The sequence below is a fragment of the Cucurbita pepo genome, chromosome LG15, assembly GCF_002806865.2.
Source record: "Cucurbita pepo subsp. pepo cultivar mu-cu-16 chromosome LG15, ASM280686v2, whole genome shotgun sequence".
Taxonomy (NCBI): domain Eukaryota; kingdom Viridiplantae; phylum Streptophyta; class Magnoliopsida; order Cucurbitales; family Cucurbitaceae; genus Cucurbita; species Cucurbita pepo.
Genome location: NC_036652.1, coordinates 8,149,878 through 8,169,648, shown reverse-complemented (window position 1 = coordinate 8,169,648; position 19,771 = coordinate 8,149,878). Strand labels below are relative to the sequence as shown.

The 19,771-nt window shown below is 40.0% G+C and overlaps 5 protein-coding genes and 1 non-coding gene across 8 annotated transcripts; 3 read left to right on the top strand and 3 right to left on the bottom strand.

Moving 5' to 3' along the window:
- Window positions 1-659: 659 nt before the first annotated feature.
- LOC111811225 (probable WRKY transcription factor 69) lies at window positions 660-3,129 on the top strand. 2 transcript variants are annotated; one of them, XM_023697982.1, is made up of 3 exons: window positions 660-1,010; window positions 1,109-1,252; window positions 2,231-3,129. In XM_023697982.1, exons 1-3 carry the CDS (start codon window positions 874-876, stop codon window positions 2,832-2,834), a joined length of 885 nt encoding a protein of 294 aa, XP_023553750.1. In that variant the 5' UTR covers window positions 660-873; the 3' UTR covers window positions 2,835-3,129. The 2 variants fall into 2 exon arrangements, with proteins under 2 accessions (XP_023553750.1, XP_023553749.1); XM_023697981.1 differs by having other exon boundaries at window positions 1,106-1,252.
- A 170-nt stretch (window positions 3,130-3,299) lies between these two features.
- LOC111811237 (ras-related protein Rab11D-like) lies at window positions 3,300-6,187 on the bottom strand. The gene is made up of 2 exons (XM_023697997.1): window positions 5,955-6,187; window positions 3,300-4,003 (listed from the first exon to the last, which is right to left on the bottom strand). The coding sequence occupies exons 1-2, from the start codon at window positions 6,173-6,175 to the stop codon at window positions 3,565-3,567; spliced, it is 660 nt and encodes a 219-aa protein (XP_023553765.1). The 5' UTR covers window positions 6,176-6,187; the 3' UTR covers window positions 3,300-3,564.
- Window positions 6,188-6,639: 452 nt separating this feature from the next.
- On the top strand, window positions 6,640-6,790 carry LOC111776542. Its single transcript, XR_002812275.1, has one exon. It is a non-coding gene; the product is annotated as a U4 spliceosomal RNA (small nuclear RNA).
- Window positions 6,791-7,271: 481 nt separating this feature from the next.
- On the top strand, window positions 7,272-11,705 carry LOC111811235 (probable alpha,alpha-trehalose-phosphate synthase [UDP-forming] 7). Its single transcript, XM_023697994.1, has 5 exons — window positions 7,272-7,370; window positions 7,475-7,776; window positions 8,217-10,276; window positions 10,413-10,686; window positions 10,894-11,705. The coding sequence occupies exons 3-5, from the start codon at window positions 8,295-8,297 to the stop codon at window positions 11,212-11,214; spliced, it is 2,577 nt and encodes an 858-aa protein (XP_023553762.1). The 5' UTR covers window positions 7,272-7,370; window positions 7,475-7,776; window positions 8,217-8,294; the 3' UTR covers window positions 11,215-11,705.
- Window positions 11,706-11,848: 143 nt separating this feature from the next.
- Window positions 11,849-14,098, bottom strand: LOC111811236 (pentatricopeptide repeat-containing protein At2g41080). The gene has a single exon (XM_023697996.1). It carries the CDS (start codon window positions 13,922-13,924, stop codon window positions 11,930-11,932), a length of 1,995 nt encoding a protein of 664 aa, XP_023553764.1. The 5' UTR covers window positions 13,925-14,098; the 3' UTR covers window positions 11,849-11,929.
- Window positions 14,099-14,886: 788 nt separating this feature from the next.
- LOC111811493 (ATP-dependent zinc metalloprotease FTSH 2, chloroplastic) lies at window positions 14,887-18,995 on the bottom strand. Of its 2 annotated transcripts, XM_023698371.1 has the most exons (6): window positions 18,780-18,995; window positions 18,334-18,413; window positions 17,067-18,262; window positions 16,639-16,952; window positions 15,476-15,716; window positions 14,887-15,359 (listed from the first exon to the last, which is right to left on the bottom strand). In XM_023698371.1, exons 3-6 carry the CDS (start codon window positions 18,258-18,260, stop codon window positions 15,018-15,020), a joined length of 2,091 nt encoding a protein of 696 aa, XP_023554139.1. In that variant the 5' UTR covers window positions 18,261-18,262; window positions 18,334-18,413; window positions 18,780-18,995; the 3' UTR covers window positions 14,887-15,017. The 2 variants fall into 2 exon arrangements, with proteins under 2 accessions (XP_023554139.1, XP_023554138.1); XM_023698370.1 differs by lacking the exon at window positions 18,334-18,413.
- Window positions 18,996-19,771: the final 776 nt, after the last annotated feature.

Sequence of the window (19,771 nt, the reverse complement as noted above, 5' to 3'; positions counted from 1 at the left end):
ATATTGATTTAAATTTATTGTATAAATTAACAAATATATATATTATAAAAATTGAGAGGTAGTATTCAAAATTTTAATTTTTATCGAATAAAAAAAAAAAAAATTATGTCCTCATCCTTATCGCCTTTACCTAACCATCTTGCCTTTGGGATTTGATTCTTGCATGGAGCAACAACGCCGCAAATCAACAATGTTTGAACTACTCTCTAAATAAACAGATAAAACTTTTACCAAATAACAATAAAATATTATTTCCTATTAATTAAGCCATCAAATTAAAATAATTATCCCAATATTTATTCTTCTAAATATATTTATTAACATTAATTACAACTCCCTCCGTCACGTCACGGTGTGAACTTTTAGGGATTGTGTAATCCGGATTCCCATTAGGTTTCAAACTATGAAATGAAATTACCAAATACAATATTTAAAAGTATTTATTTATTAGAGATAAATAAAAATGATATTTTTTTAAAGTTTTTATTAAATATAATATAAAAAGTTTGGGTAATTAAATTTTAATGTATCTAATAATTGAATAATTGTACATAACCTTACAGTGCAACTGAGCGTATAGAAGCTAAACCCCTTAGCCTTAATCCTCAACTAAAACATTATAATTTAGTGCGTATTTGCTTGCACGTCCCTAATAAACAAACATAGTCTGCCAATCTGTCACCATGACTGCTCTTTGTATTAAACCTCATCTAATTCTCTCACTCCTCTCCTTACCCAATCTCTCCGCCCAAATCCCAATTCCTTTTTCTCTCTCTACTCTCAGCCGCAGGATTCATCGTCATCATACAAATTCCGGCCACCGGGTTTCTCTCTCTCTGTCTCTCTCTTTGATTGTTTGTTGTTGTTCCGGCCATGGACCGCCGTGTTCGTACAAACCCATTTGTCTCAGAGCAAGAAGATCCAGAAGCCACGTCGGATGACGGCCAACCGGAGTCACCCTCCGACGACAATGATTCAAAACCCGCCGCCGGCCCCCCTCCCAAAAAGAGGTCAGTTTGAATTTTTTTTAATTTTATTTTTAATAATTATAATTTTGAGTTGTAATTTGATTGTTTTTGTTGTTTGGGGGTTTTGTTGTATACAGTAGAAGGGGAGTTCAGAAGAGAGTAGTGTCCGTACCGATCGGCGACGTGGAGGGATCTAAGAGCAAAGGGGAAGCATATCCACCGTCCGATTCATGGGCATGGAGGAAATACGGCCAAAAGCCAATCAAAGGCTCTCCTTATCCCAGGTACACCAATATAGTATACAAACTCGAGGGGCATTTTCGGTAATTCCGGGTTCTTTTTTTTTTTTTTGGATGATTAATATCTATTTATTTCATTAATTAAGTTCTAGTCGTAGATGGAATTGCATTTATTTTGGTGCATTTCGATATTAATTTGAGCTCATTTAATTGAGTAGTTGAAAAAATGGTTGAGATTTCAATTCTGGACTTTGTTGGCCGCCGCCGCCGGCTGCCGGCCGGCTACTACGGGATCTGGATAAAGATTGGCGCATTTTAGCTTAAAGGCGGCTTTTGCTATTAAGCGCTTGATTTTTTTTATTTGTCTAGTTGGGAATTGGGATCATACTCATTATCCAATCGCTCTCACAGTAGCGTGTACAACACGCTCACTTTCTTCACCTTTTTTTTTTCCTTTTTCTTTTACCTAATTATTGCCCTAATTACGCCGAATTCAATCTGGCTGTATTAAAAATATTTTTTTTTTATAAAATAGTCTTCAAATTTTAATTATTGCTCTATTTATTTTCTTATTTACCTAATTATTGCACGATTTTTAATTATTTCTGAAATTGAATATTTTAAACGGTCTTTGAATTTTAATTAATTTTCTACAAACGGAAATTACGACATTTTCCAAGGTGCCTTTCACATCGAAGGCATACTGAAATTTCTTTGGATAAAATATTATTTAATTGCTTTTTTTAGAAAAAAAAAACATATTATTGTTTTTGGTCGGCATATACAAATCAAATTGTCAAATTGTTTTGAGTCAAAAAAAGAAAAAAAGTCAAAATTTCATATTTATTCCCGTTTTAATATAAATTTAAATAAGTTAATTTTTTTAATGAAAGTTTAATTTTTTTTTAATTTTATCTTTCTTACTTCGTTATTGGCTATTGATTTTTTTTTTTTTTTTTTTTTTTTTTTTTTTTTTTTTTTTTTTTTTTTTTTTNTATTGTTTATATATATTTTTTATTATAGGGGATATTATCGATGTAGTAGCTCCAAGGGCTGCCCAGCCAGAAAGCAAGTAGAGAGAAGCCGTGTGGACCCCACCAAGCTCGTTATTACCTACGCTTTCGACCACAACCACCAACTACCGGCAACCAAATCTCACCACCACCACCACAATTCCTCGCCGTCCTCCGCCGCGATCGCCGCTGCACCCGACTTCTCATCCCCGGGGAGCACTACGACGTCGTCGTCCACTTCCTCCGGCGACCATACGAACACCGATCTCTCATTGCCGGCAGCGGCGAAATTCGAGGAGGCGGCTGCGGTTTTCGCGAGTCAGCCTGAACTAGAACTCGGCGGCGATTCGCTGATGATAAAACCATGCATCGGCGATTTTGGATGGTTGGCTGACGTGGCATATGATAGAATCCTGGAGGGCCCAATTTGCGGGGGAGGCGACATATTCGACGACGCCGATGTAATGGTTTTGTCCACAAGAGGAGATGACGAGGACGAATCGTTATTTGCTGACCTTGGGGAGTTACCCGAAGGCTCTATGGTTTTCGGGCGACGGCGAGCGGTCCAACCGGACGGACCGAACCGGACACGTGGCAGAGTATTAGACTGCTAGGATTTTTTTAGGCTTTAGTTCGTTTGTTTTACAGGAACAAGACCGACACTTTCTTTCGCTTTTATAGCTCCACTTGGCAATCGCCAATTGGTCATTGCTTTGGACACTTTACAAACAGAGAAGAAGATGAAAGAAGAAGAGAGAGAGAGAGAGGAGAGAGAGAGAGAATTATAATTACTTTTTTTTTTCTTTTTTTAATTTAGTTTTAAAATGGGTTCGGTGGGTTTGTGTTTGTACAGTGAAAGCTAGCCAAGATTGTTGAGAAATAATGAAATGTTTTTTAGTTGAGCATCTACTACCAAAATTATTTTTTATTTTTATTTTTAAAAAAATATTTTTCTATTAAAGTAAAGACAAAAAAATGACGATCATTTTTATTAAAAAAATGCGTTGATAAAGATAATTATTTTACGAGAAATTAAAAGTTTCAATATAAAGTTTAAGAACATAGTTGAAATCGAAGAATATTTGCAAAGATATATATGAAATTATTCATTTCTTTTTCGCTTTGGAGGTTTGATACCAAAGAGTAAACACGACAACGGTAAATTTCAGGTTTCAAATGTTCGAATTGAAAGAAGAGCAAACTCCACACTTATATGGAAGGCGCCTTTGAAACAACCATCACGAACGACCGAGCTCTTACTCTACAGAAAGTGATACAATACAACTATATACAGAAGAAATGTCGCTTGCTGTAATTCCGAGTCAGGCTCAAAGCTTATTTTTCTTAGCTGGAGCAACATCCGATCTTCCTCAGAATCGACGAATCGTCCTTGACATCTATTGTCTGGCCTTTTGATGGGAGGGTCATTGAAGCACTTCCGATATCGCTTGCCTCGACTGATCTCTTGCTTACGATTCGATATATTTGAGAGAGCACCTCGGTGAAAGCGGTTTCGACGTTTGTTGCATCGAGTGCAGAGGTCTCCATGAAGTACAAAGACTCCCTCTCAGCAAAGGATTGCCCATCTTCTGTTGGAACAAGAATAAGGTGGCGTAAATCACATTTGTTGCCAATGAGCATCACTACCATGTTTGGATCTGTGTGATCCCTCAATTCCTTTAACCATCTTGCTGCATTTTCAAATGTTGAACGTCGAGTGACATCGTACACGAGCAAAGCACCTACTGCTCCACGGTAGTAAGCGCTGGTTATCGCTCGGTACCTACACAGATAGAGCTGATCTGAATCTAAGGAAGCAAATAAGAGTATGACCACAGCATAATGTCCTCACCATGGCAAAACAATCTTATCCAAAAAGAAGAAAAGAAAAAAAAAAAAAAACCATGGAAAAATGAAAAAAATGACAATCATTATGAACAAAAAGAATTTTAAACCTCAAATGGGAAAATTTGAGGTAGAAAAGAAACGTAACATCCACATCGATTGAAGATAGGAACAAGTGCTAGCAAGGACGCTGGGTCTTACATAGGGGTGGATTGTGAGATCCCACATCAATTGGAGAGGGGAACGAGTGCCAGCGAGGACGCTGGGCCCCGAGGGGGGTGGATTGTGAGATCCCACATCGATTCGAGAGGTGAACGAAACAGGGTGTGAAAATCTCTCCCTAACAGACACGTTTTAAAACCTTGAGAGGAAGCTCGAAAGGGAAAGTCCAAAGAGGACAATATCTGCTAGCGGTGAGCTTGAGCTATTACAAGAAAACAACAAATGACTAACAACGGAAAGTTGAGCGCAGCAACACATGTCCTATGATTCATTTGATGCATAAGGCAATTCGAAAATATCAGAGCTCAAACAACTACGAGTATTCAATACTCCTATGGTTCATACTAATGAAATAACTAGTCTTTAGCTGCTAGCTTCAGCATGTCCATAACAAGAAAGATTCCTGAATTATTCGATATATCAAGTATATCGTAAACAGTTCACGCGACAAATTATGCTCGTTGTACTTACGCAGCCTACGGAGCCTTTGCACAAATAAAGGAACCATTGGATGCCAGCTTATGCACATTTCAATAAATGGTCTCTGATTCTTAATATCAAACCAGACCATTGTATCAGTAAAGACAAGCCTTGAAGCTTGAACTAGGCTACAATTCTTAATATCACACCAGACCATTGCATGTATTTTGACCATAACTACAAGGAAGGCAGTATGAATGCCGAACCGATGGGGATCATTTCCAGGGACACAAGAAAAGTAGTCTAAGCACCATCATATGATCCGAACATTATGACCTCCGAATACCAACCTCGAAAATTTATCAGAAAATCTCCGTTTCATTTTGCAACGATGCAGACTTATTACCACAAGCTCTTCGAATGGACAAGCAAATAAAAACTAGAACAAGCGCTACAAAAGCCAGAAACACAATCATTCCCTATGGAAATCGTTAAACCAACAACGAATTCAAAAGCTTAAGTTGATGCGTTACGCAAAATTTAAGTATATTAATATTTCAACGCTTTCTCTAACCTGTGGGCTTAGAATTTTGTAGAAGGCTCAACAAGTGGAAATCGATATTAATTTGGGGAAGAAATGACATTAAAGGGGTTCAAACATAGAACGTTCACGACTCTAATACCATGTTAAATCACTAATGAACTCCGAACTTAAGCTGATGAGTTATCGGTAAAAAAGATAAACTAAACATTTGAAGCCATCAGATTTCCAAAGATAAAGGCTAATTTTCAATCAGTGCTAACAGATTCAAAACCAGAACTCTAGCCTTAAGCTACAGTAATCACAATCGAGCTGCAAGCATAGAAACAAGTAGTGGAGGGGAAAACAGAGCACTCGGTGAATATCGATTTTTCTGTTTATAGAACCAGGTTGAACATGAGCATCAGATTCTACACAATAGCAATAAAATCAAGGTAGGCCTTCTTTTGCCTCATATCCTACGATTTTGTCGACATATAATCCAACCCTTCCCCTTTCTTTAATCACAAATTAAAGGTAAAAAAGCTGTCTAAAACGAATCAACTCCAGAAATTTCAAGCAACTGTAAGATATATCGATTGACACAAACAATATTCTGGCAAAGAATCGATTGATTAGAAGCAAGGAAATCATGCAACTATAATCGGAAGTTGACTTAAAACTGAAATCGATTGAAACTTCAAGAAAGAACAACGAAGAAGCAAACCTTTCTTGTCCCGCAGTATCCCAAATCTGAGCCTTGATTACCTTCCCATCAATATCCAAACTCTTGGTAGCAAACTCAACCCCAATCGTAGACTTCGATTCTAAATTAAATTGGTTCCTGGTAAACCTCGAGAGCAGGTTTGATTTCCCTACCCCAGAATCACCGATCAAAACCAGCTTAAACAAGTAATCATATTCATCATGGCCCTTATAACCCGCCATAAGACTCTTCCTCTAGGCCTCCCACTTCGTTCTTCGAACCGAAGAAAATTTGGAACTCCAAGAAGGAGAGTAAGCCAAAAGCATTTATATATATATAAGATGAAACTATTCCCTCCGTTTTAATGGAGTTCTTTGGTCGGGAGCCATGGAAAAGTAAAGCATAGAACAGTGAATTTGAATTTTGCACCGTACCTGAAACTTTCATCCATTTAGAACATAAAAACCTTAAATAACTCTTAAATTTTTAATCTCCGTTTAATATTAATGAATTCGTCACTAATTTTAACAAAAAACTGTGTAAAAATCTGGCTAATTTTGAGTTATAACCCTCAATTTAACGTTTTGACGAAGGTGAACTAATTTTGATTCACTTTTGAAGAGCTACTTAGTCCCACATCGGAAGAAATCAAAGCTACGTTGTGGTGGAGCATTATAAAAAGGAAGGATATCTCAACTTTGTAGATATCTTTGCGCTTGGGGCAATGACGCAGCTAGTGAGGTTCTAACCGAGGCGCGTCAATTGCTGGTTGAAAACTATTTCCAAACCCCCTCTTAGGCCTGGGTTTGGCCCAGGCCTTCGAGAATTTCTGGAAGGGCTCCCTTCGGGGTAAAGCCCTACAATATCAAAGCCCAAATATTTTATTCTTCAACCGGCCCAGTGGGCCCCGGTGCATGAAACTCAAGCCCAAGTCGAGCCCATTTAGAGCCCTTGGAATCGTTTCTATTATTCGTAGTTTTCTTTCATAGCTCATAGCTTAAAAAAGAGAATATTTTTGTTGACAATTAAAAACGGTAATAATGTAAATACTTCAACGCTCTTTACAGTGTACTTAAACGTCGAAGCACGTCTGGGAGATTCAATCGGGTCGTACACGTGTCGTAATTAGATAATCGTCTCCGTCGAAAAAGCTTCCGGCCGTGGCAGGAAGTGTTGACATAATAACGCGTGGTAAGCGCGTATGCTGCCAAACGATGCCAGCTTCTGCTGATTCAGACTCGGGCTGGCTGAATCTTATCCAATTTCTTTAATGAATGTTATATTTTAACGTAATAGTGACAGGCCTGTGATATATTATTGGCTGTGAATTTAACATTGCTGTAGTCTGTAGGAGAGGCCCTCTTTTTACCGACCCATGCATGTGCCAATGCTGCCTCTCATTGGGTAACTACGTAACTTTATCACCCGTTGGTAAAGGTATCAAAACCGCATCGTTAATTTCACGCTATATTTCCTTCTATATCAGAAGATTATTTTCATTTTTTTTTTTAATATTTAATTTTCAATTTTTCGTTCCGTAGAAAATGATTTATATTGCGTCGTGAGTCCAACGAACGCCTCATTTTGCTCCTGGATCATACACTGTAGACGTTGGAGGAGGTCATTGGTAATGATATTTAAGCCGTTTCACAATCCGTTTTCACAGAAAGGATCGAAATGATCGATTAGCTTAGAGGGAGGTCAGCTTCAAATCTTTGAATTGAAACCAATTCTTGCGCTCCGAAGAACTACGAATTGTGCAGCATTTTTCGTTTTTTAGGGTTTGGTTCATTCTCTTCTTCTTGTTACCGTTCGGGATCTGGTCGTTTCTCAGTTTTAACCGGTACGCGTCGAATTTCATTGGTTCAGATTTGTTCGTTGTGTTTTTGATTGGCATTTGATCTTTCTTTCAATGTTTCACCATGTCGGTTTCGATTAAAGAATGGATCTAATTCCGTAATTCTGGGAATGAGGGCATTGGTTGCTGCTGCTTTTTCTTGGAGGTTGGATTCTGATATGGATTAAAGAGAATTTTTGAGGTTTCGGGCTAGATAGGATAAGAATAATAGGAAAGATTACATGTACATTGGATGGGAATCGGTTTCTCTTCGTGTTTCTCTTAAACAGGGTTTTTTCTGTTATAAAATTGGCTTAATTGCTTGATTGGGGGATAATCTGCTACTTTATTAACCCTCGCATATTCGTTATACTTTTTTGTAACTTTATGGCGCTTCGGAACGCTTAGGGTTTGATTGTTTTTGTTTCGTATTACGGAATTGCTAGGCGCTGCGCTTGTTGCGTTGTTCGAATTGCCTCTGATTTGAAGAATTAGCGTTCATCTGGCGGATAAAGGGGAGAAACATGATTTCAAGGTCTTACACAAATCTTTTAGATTTGGCTTCTGGAAATTTTCCAGCAATGGAAGTGAAAAGGAAGCGGTTCCCGCGGGTCATGACTGTTCCGGGTAATGTAGCTGAGCTTGACGATGATCAGGCCTACAGTGTGACATCTGAAAACCCGTCGTCAATTTCCTCAGATCGGATGATAATTGTAGCAAACCAGCTTCCTTTAAGAGCAAAGCGAAGGGAGGATGATAATTCCTGGAGTTTCAGTTGGAATGAAGATTCGTTGCTTTTGCAGCTTAAAGATGGGTTACCAGAAGATATGGAGGTTCTTTATGTCGGTTCTCTGAAAGTCGATATCCAACCGGACGAGCAAGATGAGGTATCCCAGATTTTGTTGGAGAAATTTAGGTGTATTCCTACATTTTTGCCTCCTGATATTTTGGAAAATTTTTATGATGGTTTCTGCAAGAGGAATTTGTGGCCTCTTTTTCATTATATGCTGCCATATTCTGCTGATCAGAAGGGTCGATTTGATCGCTCGATGTGGGAAGCATATGTATCAGCAAATAAGTTATTTTTCCAGAAAGTTGTAGAAGTCATCAACCCTGATGATGACTATATCTGGATCCATGATTACCATTTGATGGTATTGCCTACTTTCTTGAGAAGACGTTTTAACAGAGTTAAAATGGGGTTTTTCCTTCATAGTCCATTTCCTTCATCTGAGATCTACCGCACCCTTCCTGTCAGAGAAGAGATTCTCAAGGCATTACTTAACTCTGATATCATCGGATTTCACACTTTCGATTATGCTCGCCATTTCCTTTCTTGTTGCAGCCGAATGTTGGGTTTGGAATACCAGTCAAAAAGGGGCTATCTTGGATTGGAATACTACGGTAGGACGATTGGAATAAAGATAATGCCCGTTGGTATTCATATGAATCGGATTGAATCGGTGATGAAACTTGCAGACGAGGATGCTAAGACTAGGGAACTCACGCAGCAATTTGCAGGGAAGACGGTGGTGCTTGGTGTTGATGATATGGACATTTTCAAAGGTATTAACTTGAAATTGTTAGCCATGGAACAGATGCTAAAGCAACATCCAAAGTGGCAGGGAAAGGCTGTACTGATCCAAATTGTAAACCCTGTCAGAGGCAAGGGAAGAGATTTACAGGAAATAGAAGATGAAATAAAAGAAAGCTGCAGAAGGATCAATAAGGAGTATGGGCATCCTGGTTATGAGCCGATAGTACTTCTCGACCGGCACGTGCCAATTACTGAAAGGGTTGCTTATTATAGCATTGCTGAGTGCGTAGCAGTCACTGCTGTTAGAGATGGCATGAACTTAACTCCTTATGAGTATGTTGTCTGTAGGCAGGGAATATCCACCTCTCAAAAATGCTTGAACTTCAGCGGACCAAAAAAGAGCATGCTCGTCATATCCGAATTTATCGGGTGTACTCCATCACTGAGCGGAGCATTTCGTGTCAACCCATGGAATGTTGAAAGTACATCAGAGGCTTTTAATGAAGCAATCTCAATGGCTGATTCAGAGAAGCAGCTGCGACATGAGAAGCATTATCGTTATGTTGCTACACACGACGTGGCTTATTGGTCTCGTAGTTTCTTGCAAGACATGGAGAGAACTTGCTCAGAACATTTCAGGAGACGATGTTGGGGAATTGGTTTTAGTTTCGGATTCAGGGTTGTAGCTCTTGATCCCAATTTCAGAAAACTTTCAGTAGATGCCATTGTATCATCTTACAGTCGGGCCGATAGTCGGGCCATTCTTTTGGACTATGATGGCACTGTGATGCCCCAAAACTCCATAAACAAGTCACCGAGCGAACAGGTTATCTCTATCCTTAACACGCTTTGTGCAGATGCAAAAAATGTCGTCTTCATTGTGAGTGGACGAGGAAGGGACAGCTTAAGCAAGTGGTTTCGCCCATGCAAGAAGCTTGGAATTGCAGCAGAACATGGATATTTCTTGAGGTTTGGTTATAAAAGAATACCGAATCATTTTTAAAGGCCAAGTTACTGGCTGCAAAGTTTTCATTTTTTGGTCGTATTCCTGAGAACTCTTTTCTTCTATTCTAATTCTATCATCGATTCTGTTCAAAATGGCCAGGCAGTCACAAAATGAGGAGTGGAAGATCTGCGGCCAAAATTCTGATTTCGGATGGATGCAGATAGCCGAACCTGTTATGAAATTATACACCGAGGCTACTGATGGTTCATCAATCGAACGAAAGGAAAGTGCTTTGGTTTGGCAGTATCGAGATGCTGATCCTGGCTTCGGATCGTCCCAGGCGAAGGAGATGTTGGATCATTTAGAGAGTGTTTTGGCAAACGAACCTGTTGCAGTCAAAAGCGGCCAATTTATTGTAGAAGTGAAACCACAGGTATGTTCTTATTCATTTATCTTGATGAGGTGCGTAGTTGATAACACCTTAGCTTTTCTATGATAAACGGTCATGCTTGTCCTAGACATGAAAAGTGCGATTGTGACACTCCGGACATACTTTCTCCTGCAATATATATATAACTGAACTACCTCCCAGCTCGGTACGAACTGATTTTGATTGCTGATCTCTTTGTATTTTCTCCAGGGGGTTACCAAAGGCCTAGTGGCTGAAAAAATCTTCTCATCAATGGCGGAGGATGGGAATCACGCCGACTTCGTGTTGTGTATTGGCGACGACAGATCGGACGAGGACATGTTTGAAATAATTGGCAACGCGTTGTCCAGTAATAATATTCTTTCTCCAACGGCGTCAGTTTTTGCCTGCACTGTTGGGCAAAAGCCAAGCAAAGCCAAATATTACTTGGACGACACAGCTGAAGTAATAAGCATGCTTGAATACCTGGCCGAAGCTTCTAGCCCATTGCCATCCTCTGAAGATGAAGAAGAAGGTCAAAACGCTTCTTGAAAGTTTGAAACCAAACCCCATATCCATGTCGCTGTTTTGGGACATGAAGATCGAAGATCAAGTGGGAAATTTTGTACAAGAAGAAGCTGGGTGGTGATGATGAATTGGATACTTTATTTACTTTCTATAGTCCCATTTTCCTTTCAGCTTTTCATGTTAGTTTTTAACTAAAAAGAAGAAATCATTGACCCTGGTTTCAAACCGACGAGCTTTTTCAAGACGGTGGAAGAGTTCTGTTAAAAGAAGTCGATCAGCGTGGCTTTGAACTGCGAACTACTGAACGGGAAGAACTCGTCGGATTGGAATGCTCTGTTGACTGTACTGACTTTGGAAATATAATGTGGATAGTTAAGATGCGAGAATAAGTAGCTAATTTAGCTGCGTCGTTGTGTTAGGATAGGCTAATGAGGCCGAGCTCGCTCGGCTTATTCGAGAGGGTTTCTAATATGAAGAATATAATTTCATTTTGTACATGTATTTCTTTTCTTCCTTGTGTTGCTGTTTACAGTTATATTCTTATGTTGATTTTCTAATGTAAACCTTGTCATCTTCATACATTTGCTCCTGTCCTAAATGATGAACATGTTCATGCCCTGGCTCGTGTGACACGGTGTATAAATGAATGCTTCTTATTAATTGAATCGACTCGAGGTCTATATGGCAATGAAACGGACAAGAAATTACCTCGATTGTTAAAGCAGAAGGTTAAATCTCACTACCAATAGTTACCACAAGAACATTCACCGTCCTTGAAATGGTGAAATCTACTTGTATCTCTTACAATAATCTCTCTGTTTCTGATCTTTGATATGCACTTAATGGCTTCATGACAGTCATTGCAGACCCGCAAGTTCTTCATCACTCTTATTGGGACACCCTCGGGAATGTTCATCAGTGCAAAAGCAATGGCGAACTTCTCACTGTGATGAGCTAAATTGTATTCCTTTTCTTCGTTGTCCATGTCGTGCAAAACCGAGCCTATGTCTGGCATGTAACCGTGTAGTTTCATTTCAGACATTAGTTCTTTCAAATACGAGTCGATCTCGAGGTACTGTGGATGAGATTTGTCACCCATACTAAATTGGTGAACCGAGTTTTTGAGTTCTAGCCAACTTATGCCGGGCTCCTTCTTGACGTTCCGATCTCTCATGGCTTTCCTAATCTCGGAAACGTCAGGCCAATTTCTAGCAGAGGCATGGATGTTCGAAAGCAGCACGTAGGAAGCAGCATCCAGAGGATCAAGCTTCAGAATTTCTTCAGAAATTCGTTTTGCCATTTCTGCGTTCTTGTGGAGTTTGCAGGCTGATAATAAAGTTTTCCATATGATGCCATCTGCTTTTACAGGCATTGATCTTATCATACCCTCTGCTTCCTCCAAACGGCCAGCCCGACCGAGCAGATCGACCACACACGTGTAGTGTTCGATTCTAGGCTTGAGTTTATACTGCTCCACCATCAAATCTAAATACTCAGTTCCTTTCTCCTTCAATCCACAGTGACTACAAGCATAAAGGAGACTCAAGAAGGTCACTTCATTAGCCTCCATTTTCAACTCTTCCATTTGGTGAAAAAGCTCAATAGCTTCCTCTCCCCTCCCATGGAATCCATAAGCTGCAATCATAGCACTCCATAACACAACATCAGCATCTTCACGATCCACAAAGGTTTTCACAGAGTCCTCTAGACATCCAGACCGTGAATACATACTAATCAAGGAGCTGACAACTGCTACAACTGAACCAGCTCCGGCTTTGATCACTTCAGCATGGATCTGCTGGCCTTGTCCTAACGTCGCAAGCTCCGAACACGCGCTTATTACACTCACAAATGTAATTTTATCGGGTCGAAAGCCTGCCATTTTCATCATATTGTACTGGTTCAAGACTTCCTCTGAACACCCGTTTTGAGCTTTTCCAGCTATAAGAGTATTCCAAGCAACTACATTGCGAATTGGCATTGATTTAATTAACTTCTCTCCATCAGATAAACTACCAGACTTCATATACATATGAGCTAGAGAGCTGCCCACGACCAAATTCAGTTCAAATCCACATTTCATCAGACAAGCATGAACCTCTTGACCTGCAAGTAAAGATCTTAAACCAGCGCACCCTCTAAGTACACTGCCTAGTGTGAACTCATCAGGCAAAATACCCAATCCATACATTTCTCTAAACAAACCTAAAGCCTGCTCGTTATATTCAAACTGAGTTAGACCTGTGATCATCGCATTCCATGTGGCAATGTTTCTTTCAGACATTTCATCAAACAGCTTCTGGGCACTTTCCAAATCCCCAAGCTGCAAGTACCCATTAATCAAAATGTTATATGACATTATATTTCTTCGTGGCATATGACTAAACAGCACCAAAGAAGACTTCAAATTTCCTAATTTGGAGTACAAGTTCAGAAGGTGATTGGAAATGAACTTGTCATTGGCACACCCAGATGTAATGACCAAAGAATGGACCTGTTCTCCTCCAAAAAGTGAGCCTAGTTTTATGCAGGATTGGAGCAGATGAGAAAAAAGAGATGGGTCTGACCATATCTCGGATTTGAACCTCTCATAGGCTTGTGTTATGCGTCCGCCACTGCAGAGGCTGGTAAATTCTTGTAAAGAAGCAGAAGAAGTCTTCGTGGAGAGCGATCGCACAGCAAGTGCATGTAAGGGGCTGAAGAAGGCGTCGAAACTGCGACTGGGCTTGCCCATGCATCAGCTTGTCTTTGGTGGCTTATGGTAATGCTAAAGAGGGGGGAACGAGAGAATTTAGTTGCCCAAAGTTCTGAAGGAAATGGCAAAGCTGAGGATTTAAAGTATACGATTCGATTGGATTTTCCTTCCCCTGTTTCCTCCAGCTATTCACGATTGTCGATTGTGGATGCTCATTGATGTCGGTCTCACGATTTTAAAATTCATCTACTAAGGAAGAGTTTCCACACCCTTGTAAGAAATATTTTGTTCTCCTCTACAACCGATGTGAGATCTCACAATCTACCCCTTTGAGGGTCTAGCGTCCCTCACTGGCACACCGTTCGATGTCTTCATTATCTTCCCTAACCGACGTGGGATCTTACAATCCACCCCCTTGGGGGTCTAGCATTCTCAATGGCACACCACTCAGTGTCTTCGTTATCCTCTCTAACTGATGTGAAATCTCATAATCCTCCCCTTTGGAGGCCAGCGTCCTCACTGGCACACTGCTCGGTGTCTAGCTTTGATACCATTTGTAACAGTCCAAGTCCACCGCTACATATATTGTCCTCTTTGAGCAAATACTGTGAGATCTCACATTGATTAGAAAAGGGAACGAAGCATTTCTTATAAGGTTGTCTTAATAGACGCGTTTTAAAACAGTAAGGTCGAGGGCTACAATGAACAATATCTATTAGCAGTGGGCTTGGACTGTCACAAATAGTATCAGAGCCAGACACCGAACAGTGTGTAAGTGAGAACACTGGCCCCCAAGTTGTAAGTGAGAAACCTCTCCCTAATAGACACGTTTTTTCTCACTCCCTAATAGACACGTTTTAAAAATCGTAAGGTTGACAACGATACATACTCGGCTAAAGTGAATAATATTTAGTAAAAAAAAAAAAAGTGAGCTTGGACTCTAATAAAATCTTAAATTTTTTAACTTATATTTAGTAACTCTAGGAAAAAAAAAAAAAAAAAACTCAAAAGCTAAGTTTTTAGATCAAATCGCTATTTCAACTAACATAATTACATGTGAGCAAAGACTATAGTACACTTCAATACGTACAAATACTTGTGAATGGTAAATACAGTATGCTTTGAAGTTTGTTTAAACAGCAACAGGTGTGGATGCTGAAGAAGGAGCAACCCTGTTTTCAACTGGGATTTCGACAAATTCTGAGAGAATAGCCCGGAATTCGTGTCCTGAAATTGTCTCCTTCTCAAGTAGGACTTCAACAATCTTGTCAATGGCCTCACGGTTGTTCCTAATGTGAGCCAATGCGATTTCGTAGGCTTCGTCGGATAATCTCTTGATGGCTGCATCGATGTCCTCGGCAAGCTTTTCCGACATGGAGTTCCTAGCCATCATTCTCATGATAACATCGCTCTGAGCTGAAGAGTCCATGAGAGACCATGGACCTATTTCAGACATCCCAAATGTTACAACCATCTGCAAGCAAATGAAGCAAAGCCATGTTCATTGCATTTTTCATGGAGCAGACCAGAAAATGACTTTAGGAACTGAAAAATGGTGCGTTGCCAATATTGTGAATGTGTCAAACTTGCCTGTTTGGCTAACCCGGTGATCTGCTGCAGGTCACCTGCTGCACCTGTTGTCACCTCCGGCTCGCCAAAGATCACTTCCTCGGCTGCCCTGCCGCCTAGTCCACCGACGATTCTAGCAAAGAGTTGCTGCTTGGAGATCAAGGTTGGATCATCGGAAGGAATAAACCAGGTAAGACCACGGGCCTGACCACGAGGAACTAAGGTAACCTTTTGAACGGGATCATGTCCTGGAGTCAAAGTACTGCAAAGAAGAGGTGATATAAGTTACAACTTTTTTTCCTAAAGCAACAAACCTTTCATTGAAGAACATGAAATAGGTTGAGGGAAAAGAAATTGAGCAGGATGGAGGGAACACTGTAGTTCTACATGAAATGCAAGCATCAACCCACATATTGAGAGAGGAATGGAATGAAACATTCCTTATATGGGTGTGAAACCTCTCCCTAACAGAGACATTTTAAAATTTTGAGGGGAAGCCTAAAAAGGACAAAATTTGCTAATTGTGGGTTTGAGCCATTACAAATGGTATCAACGCCAGACACCAGGCGGTGTGCCAGCGAGAACGCTTGGGCCCCAAAGGGGGGTTTATTGTAAGATCCCACATTGGTTGGAGAGGGAAACAAAACATTTCTCGTAAGAGTGTAAAAACCTCTCCCTAGCAGAAATGTTTTAAAACCTTGAGGGGAAGTCCAAAGAGGACAAAATTTGCTAATAGTAGGCTTGGACCATTACATTACGAGCCATAGTCTGGTTGAAAAAAACATGTAAATATATTGTCATCAAATGGTGAGGATACTGAATGGAATACTAATTTTAATAAATTAACGTGCAGAGCAGTAAGAATATGTACACAAGACTTGTTAAGCCCTGCAAATCTCTTTAGGAATGTCCGGTAAATAAAGCGGAGAAAACTTATAGAACTCTATTTGGCTGTTTATACTAAACAAAGCTCAAATAAAACTCCAGATGGTATCTTAAGCTCAATCCTCATGGTTTGAGATATTGCTTTTGGTCGAACTAGTAAAGAACTACTTGAAGTCAAGCAGATAAGATTAAATGGAAGAGCATACTCGATGAGATTGTTAAAAACTAAGGATTATGCAATTAGCGAAGCCATATGAAAAGCTGTTTTCATTATCAAAACAATGCAACGAAGAACATACCCACAAATGGCGTGTCCAACTTCATGATATGCTACAAGGCTTTTGCTCTTCCCATCAGTCATTACTGTTCCTTCCATACCAGCTACAATCCGATCAATTGAATCATCGATCTCTTTCGATGAAATAGCAATCTTACCACGCCGTCCAGCCAATATGGCAGCTTCATTCAAGAGGTTTGCAAGATCAGCACCACTAAAACCAGGAGTTCTCATGGCTATAACATCGAGAGAAACATCAGAATCAAACTTCTTGTTACTAGCATGAACCTTTAAGATTTCTGTCCTCCCCTTTACGTCAGGGACATCAACACTGACCTGTAGGCATTAGAGTACAATACTCAAAAATCTTGTCTTCTAATAAGTATTAACTCACTCAAACACAATCTTTAATGTTAGAAATTTTCCTACAGCGAATGGAATGATTCTCACCTGTCTATCGAAACGACCAGGCCTCAATAAAGCAGAGTCAAGAATGTCTGCCCTGTTCGTGGCAGCAATGACAATAATGCCAGTGTTTCCCTCAAAACCATCCATTTCAGTTAGAAGCTGGTTAAGTGTTTGTTCTCGTTCGTCATTCCCACCACCAATTCCGGTGCCTCTTTGACGTCCAACAGCGTCGATTTCATCGACAAACACAATGCAAGGTGCATTTTCCTTGGCCTTCTTGAAGAGATCCCTAACTCGAGAAGCACCAATACCAACAAACATCTCAACAAACTCAGACCCTGAAATAGAAAAAAATGGGACTCCTGCTTCACCAGCAATGGCCTTGGCTAGCAAAGTCTTCCCAGTTCCTGGAGGACCAACGAGAAGAACACCTTTAGGAATGCGAGCTCCAACAGCAGTGAACCTCTCAGGCTTCTTAAGGAACTCCACCACCTCCATGAAATCCTGCTTGGCTTCATCGACTCCAGCAACGTCGTCAAAGGTCACACCAGTGTTTGGCTCCATTTGGAATTTTGCCTTAGATTGACCAAATCCTAGAGGGAACCCAGGCCCTCCGGGGCCACCCATCCCTCCAGATGAACGCCTTGATAGTAGGAATAGCCCTCCAATTAAAATTAGGGGGAAGGCTAGGTTCCCAATTAAGTTGAATAACAGAGAGCCAGAATCCTCTTGAGCATTGTGTGCAGCAAAATCAATGTTTTTCTCCCTAAACTTCTGAAGAAGCTCCTGGCTGAGTCCAGGAAGCTGTACACGAACACGCTGCACCCGGTTACCCAATTCAGGGGAGACAGCCTCCACAATTGCTATAGTTCCATTGTCAAATAGATCTACTTTCTTCACTCTATCCTTGTCCAGATACTCCAAAAACCTAGAATAAGACATCCTAGATGAAGATACCCCTTGTTCTTCAGCATTGGCCCTCTCATTTCCCAATAAAGCGGATGTACCAAGTCCAACATTTCCAAACAATAACTTAAGGAAGTCTCTTCTTCCATCATTCTGCCTTGGTTCCACAGATGCTTTTACCACACCGGCTCTAGCCCTTTTACCCAATGATTGGAGGCTTGTAGAAGGGACTAATCGTCTGCTATATAAAAACTTGAGTAGATTTGATTTGGAACAGTGGGTGGACGTGCCGTTTCCCACAAGACATGCAGATGAAAAAGAGGCAGCCATATCTAAGAACAGAAAAAAGGAAGCATCAAACTATAAAACCAAAATAAAGATGGTTGATTAGAACTTCACATACTCTAGCTCCTGCTATTTCCTCATACTGAGCCATTCACATTTCACAATAAATGAATTCATCATAAAATCGCCTCTCCAGCGCTAATTATCATATCAAAAAACGAAGGTAGAAGCTTAGCTCATGAAATATGATGATGCAAATTTCACAGAACTCAAAACAGCAAAAAAGCAACTGTAAAATCAAAAGAATAACATAGAACTCAACACTTCAAACACGGTACCGAGACCTAGCAACCATAACTTCGAGTTCGAATCTCAAACACTCAAAGTAATTAGTATTTCGACCAATACAACGATTTCAAGGTGAATGCCAGAAAATTGAGTCCAAAAATTACTTCAGCCACTGCTAACCACTAACTAGGCGTCGAAAATGATTACACAAGCTTTCAGCTCGAGAGAAAACACGGCAAAACCATTGAAGGACGAAACTAAAGAGGAGAAGCGTACCTTACTACCCTTCACAGAGCAGGATTTTGGGGGAAATGGATAATAGAGAAGTAATATGAGTGATTCAATTTAATGGCCGCCTCTGAGATCGGAGGGCGGAGGCCAGAGAGGATTCTACGACTGGGATCCGACGGAAGATGACGCCGGAGTTCTTAAAGAGAACGGATGTGGTTTGAGAAATGGATACGTGTTCCTCTCTTCGTGGTTGGGCTGTTTCCATTCACTTCCCGATAATTTCTTTTTATTATTTATTTATTTTTTTTTTTTACCACTCAAATTAAATTGAAAGTTTTTATTTATTTAGTCATTTAAAATTACAAGTTACAAATTTAGTCGTTTAGTCACACATAGAAATTTCGGTGTCAATCATAGTCCCGAATCACGGACGAATTTATCGACGTCATACTTGCAACAGATTTCAATATGATGAACTGTATAAGTTGTGCATTCTCGAGATTAATTCGGATCCTCGTGAAGATTTAAAGTCAAATTTGACAGGTCTTTTCATTATATTCGTGAATCATAGTATCAGCAGTTTCAGCGACAACATTGAATTCCTTCAAGGAGAGATAAAGTCAGGAAACCTAAATGGTGAGACAAAATTGATGTTCAACACGTGTTTGAAAATTTTTGAAAGAGGAAATGATGATTTGCAAGAGACAATACATATACTATTTACCCAAACGGGGATAGACGTATATAATTTGCCAATCATCAATATTCCTAATTATGTACAGGACTGCGTCGATGATTTTGAAGGTGACCCTATCCCACCTGAGTGACTCTCTCGTTACGCATGTATTGGTTGATTACTATTCATATTCTTGTTCAGAATAAACTTATCTTCTTGAATATTGTAGATATCTTCGTTATAATTCTTAGTCAACCATAACAAATGTGTAATCAAATTCAACTCAGAACGTTGGTTGAATGGATCATGTCTAAGAACTAGGTCATCGGCCTAAAACTTGAAAAGATTTAGGCTCAAGTAG

Bases quoted from the DNA above. Each gene is read 5' to 3' on its own strand.
- LOC111811235 (XM_023697994.1), top strand. From the start codon at position 8,295: ATGATTTCAAGGTCTTACACAAATCTTTTAGATTTGGCTTCTGGAAAT. The intron at 10,277-10,412 runs GTTTGGTTATAA...CAAAATGGCCAG, and splicing joins GAACATGGATATTTCTTGAG to GCAGTCACAAAATGAGGAGT. The intron at 10,687-10,893 runs GTATGTTCTTAT...TATTTTCTCCAG, and splicing joins TTGTAGAAGTGAAACCACAG to GGGGTTACCAAAGGCCTAGT.
- LOC111811236 (XM_023697996.1), bottom strand. From the start codon at position 13,924: ATGGGCAAGCCCAGTCGCAGTTTCGACGCCTTCTTCAGCCCCTTACAT.
- LOC111811225 (XM_023697981.1), top strand. From the start codon at position 874: ATGGACCGCCGTGTTCGTACAAACCCATTTGTCTCAGAGCAAGAAGAT. The intron at 1,011-1,105 runs GTCAGTTTGAAT...TGTTGTATACAG, and splicing joins GGCCCCCCTCCCAAAAAGAG to TAGAAGGGGAGTTCAGAAGA. The intron at 1,253-2,230 runs GTACACCAATAT...TTTTTATTATAG, and splicing joins AAAGGCTCTCCTTATCCCAG to GGGATATTATCGATGTAGTA.
- LOC111811237 (XM_023697997.1), bottom strand. From the start codon at position 6,175: ATGGCGGGTTATAAGGGCCATGATGAATATGATTACTTGTTTAAGCTG. The intron at 4,004-5,954 runs GTTTGCTTCTTC...CTATCTGTGTAG, and splicing joins GATACTGCGGGACAAGAAAG to GTACCGAGCGATAACCAGCG.
- LOC111811493 (XM_023698371.1), bottom strand. From the start codon at position 18,260: ATGGCTGCCTCTTTTTCATCTGCATGTCTTGTGGGAAACGGCACGTCC. The intron at 15,717-16,638 runs GTATGTTCTTCG...TCTTCTTTGCAG, and splicing joins GTTGGACACGCCATTTGTGG to TACTTTGACTCCAGGACATG. The intron at 15,360-15,475 runs GCAAGTTTGACA...ATTTGCTTGCAG, and splicing joins TCACCGGGTTAGCCAAACAG to ATGGTTGTAACATTTGGGAT.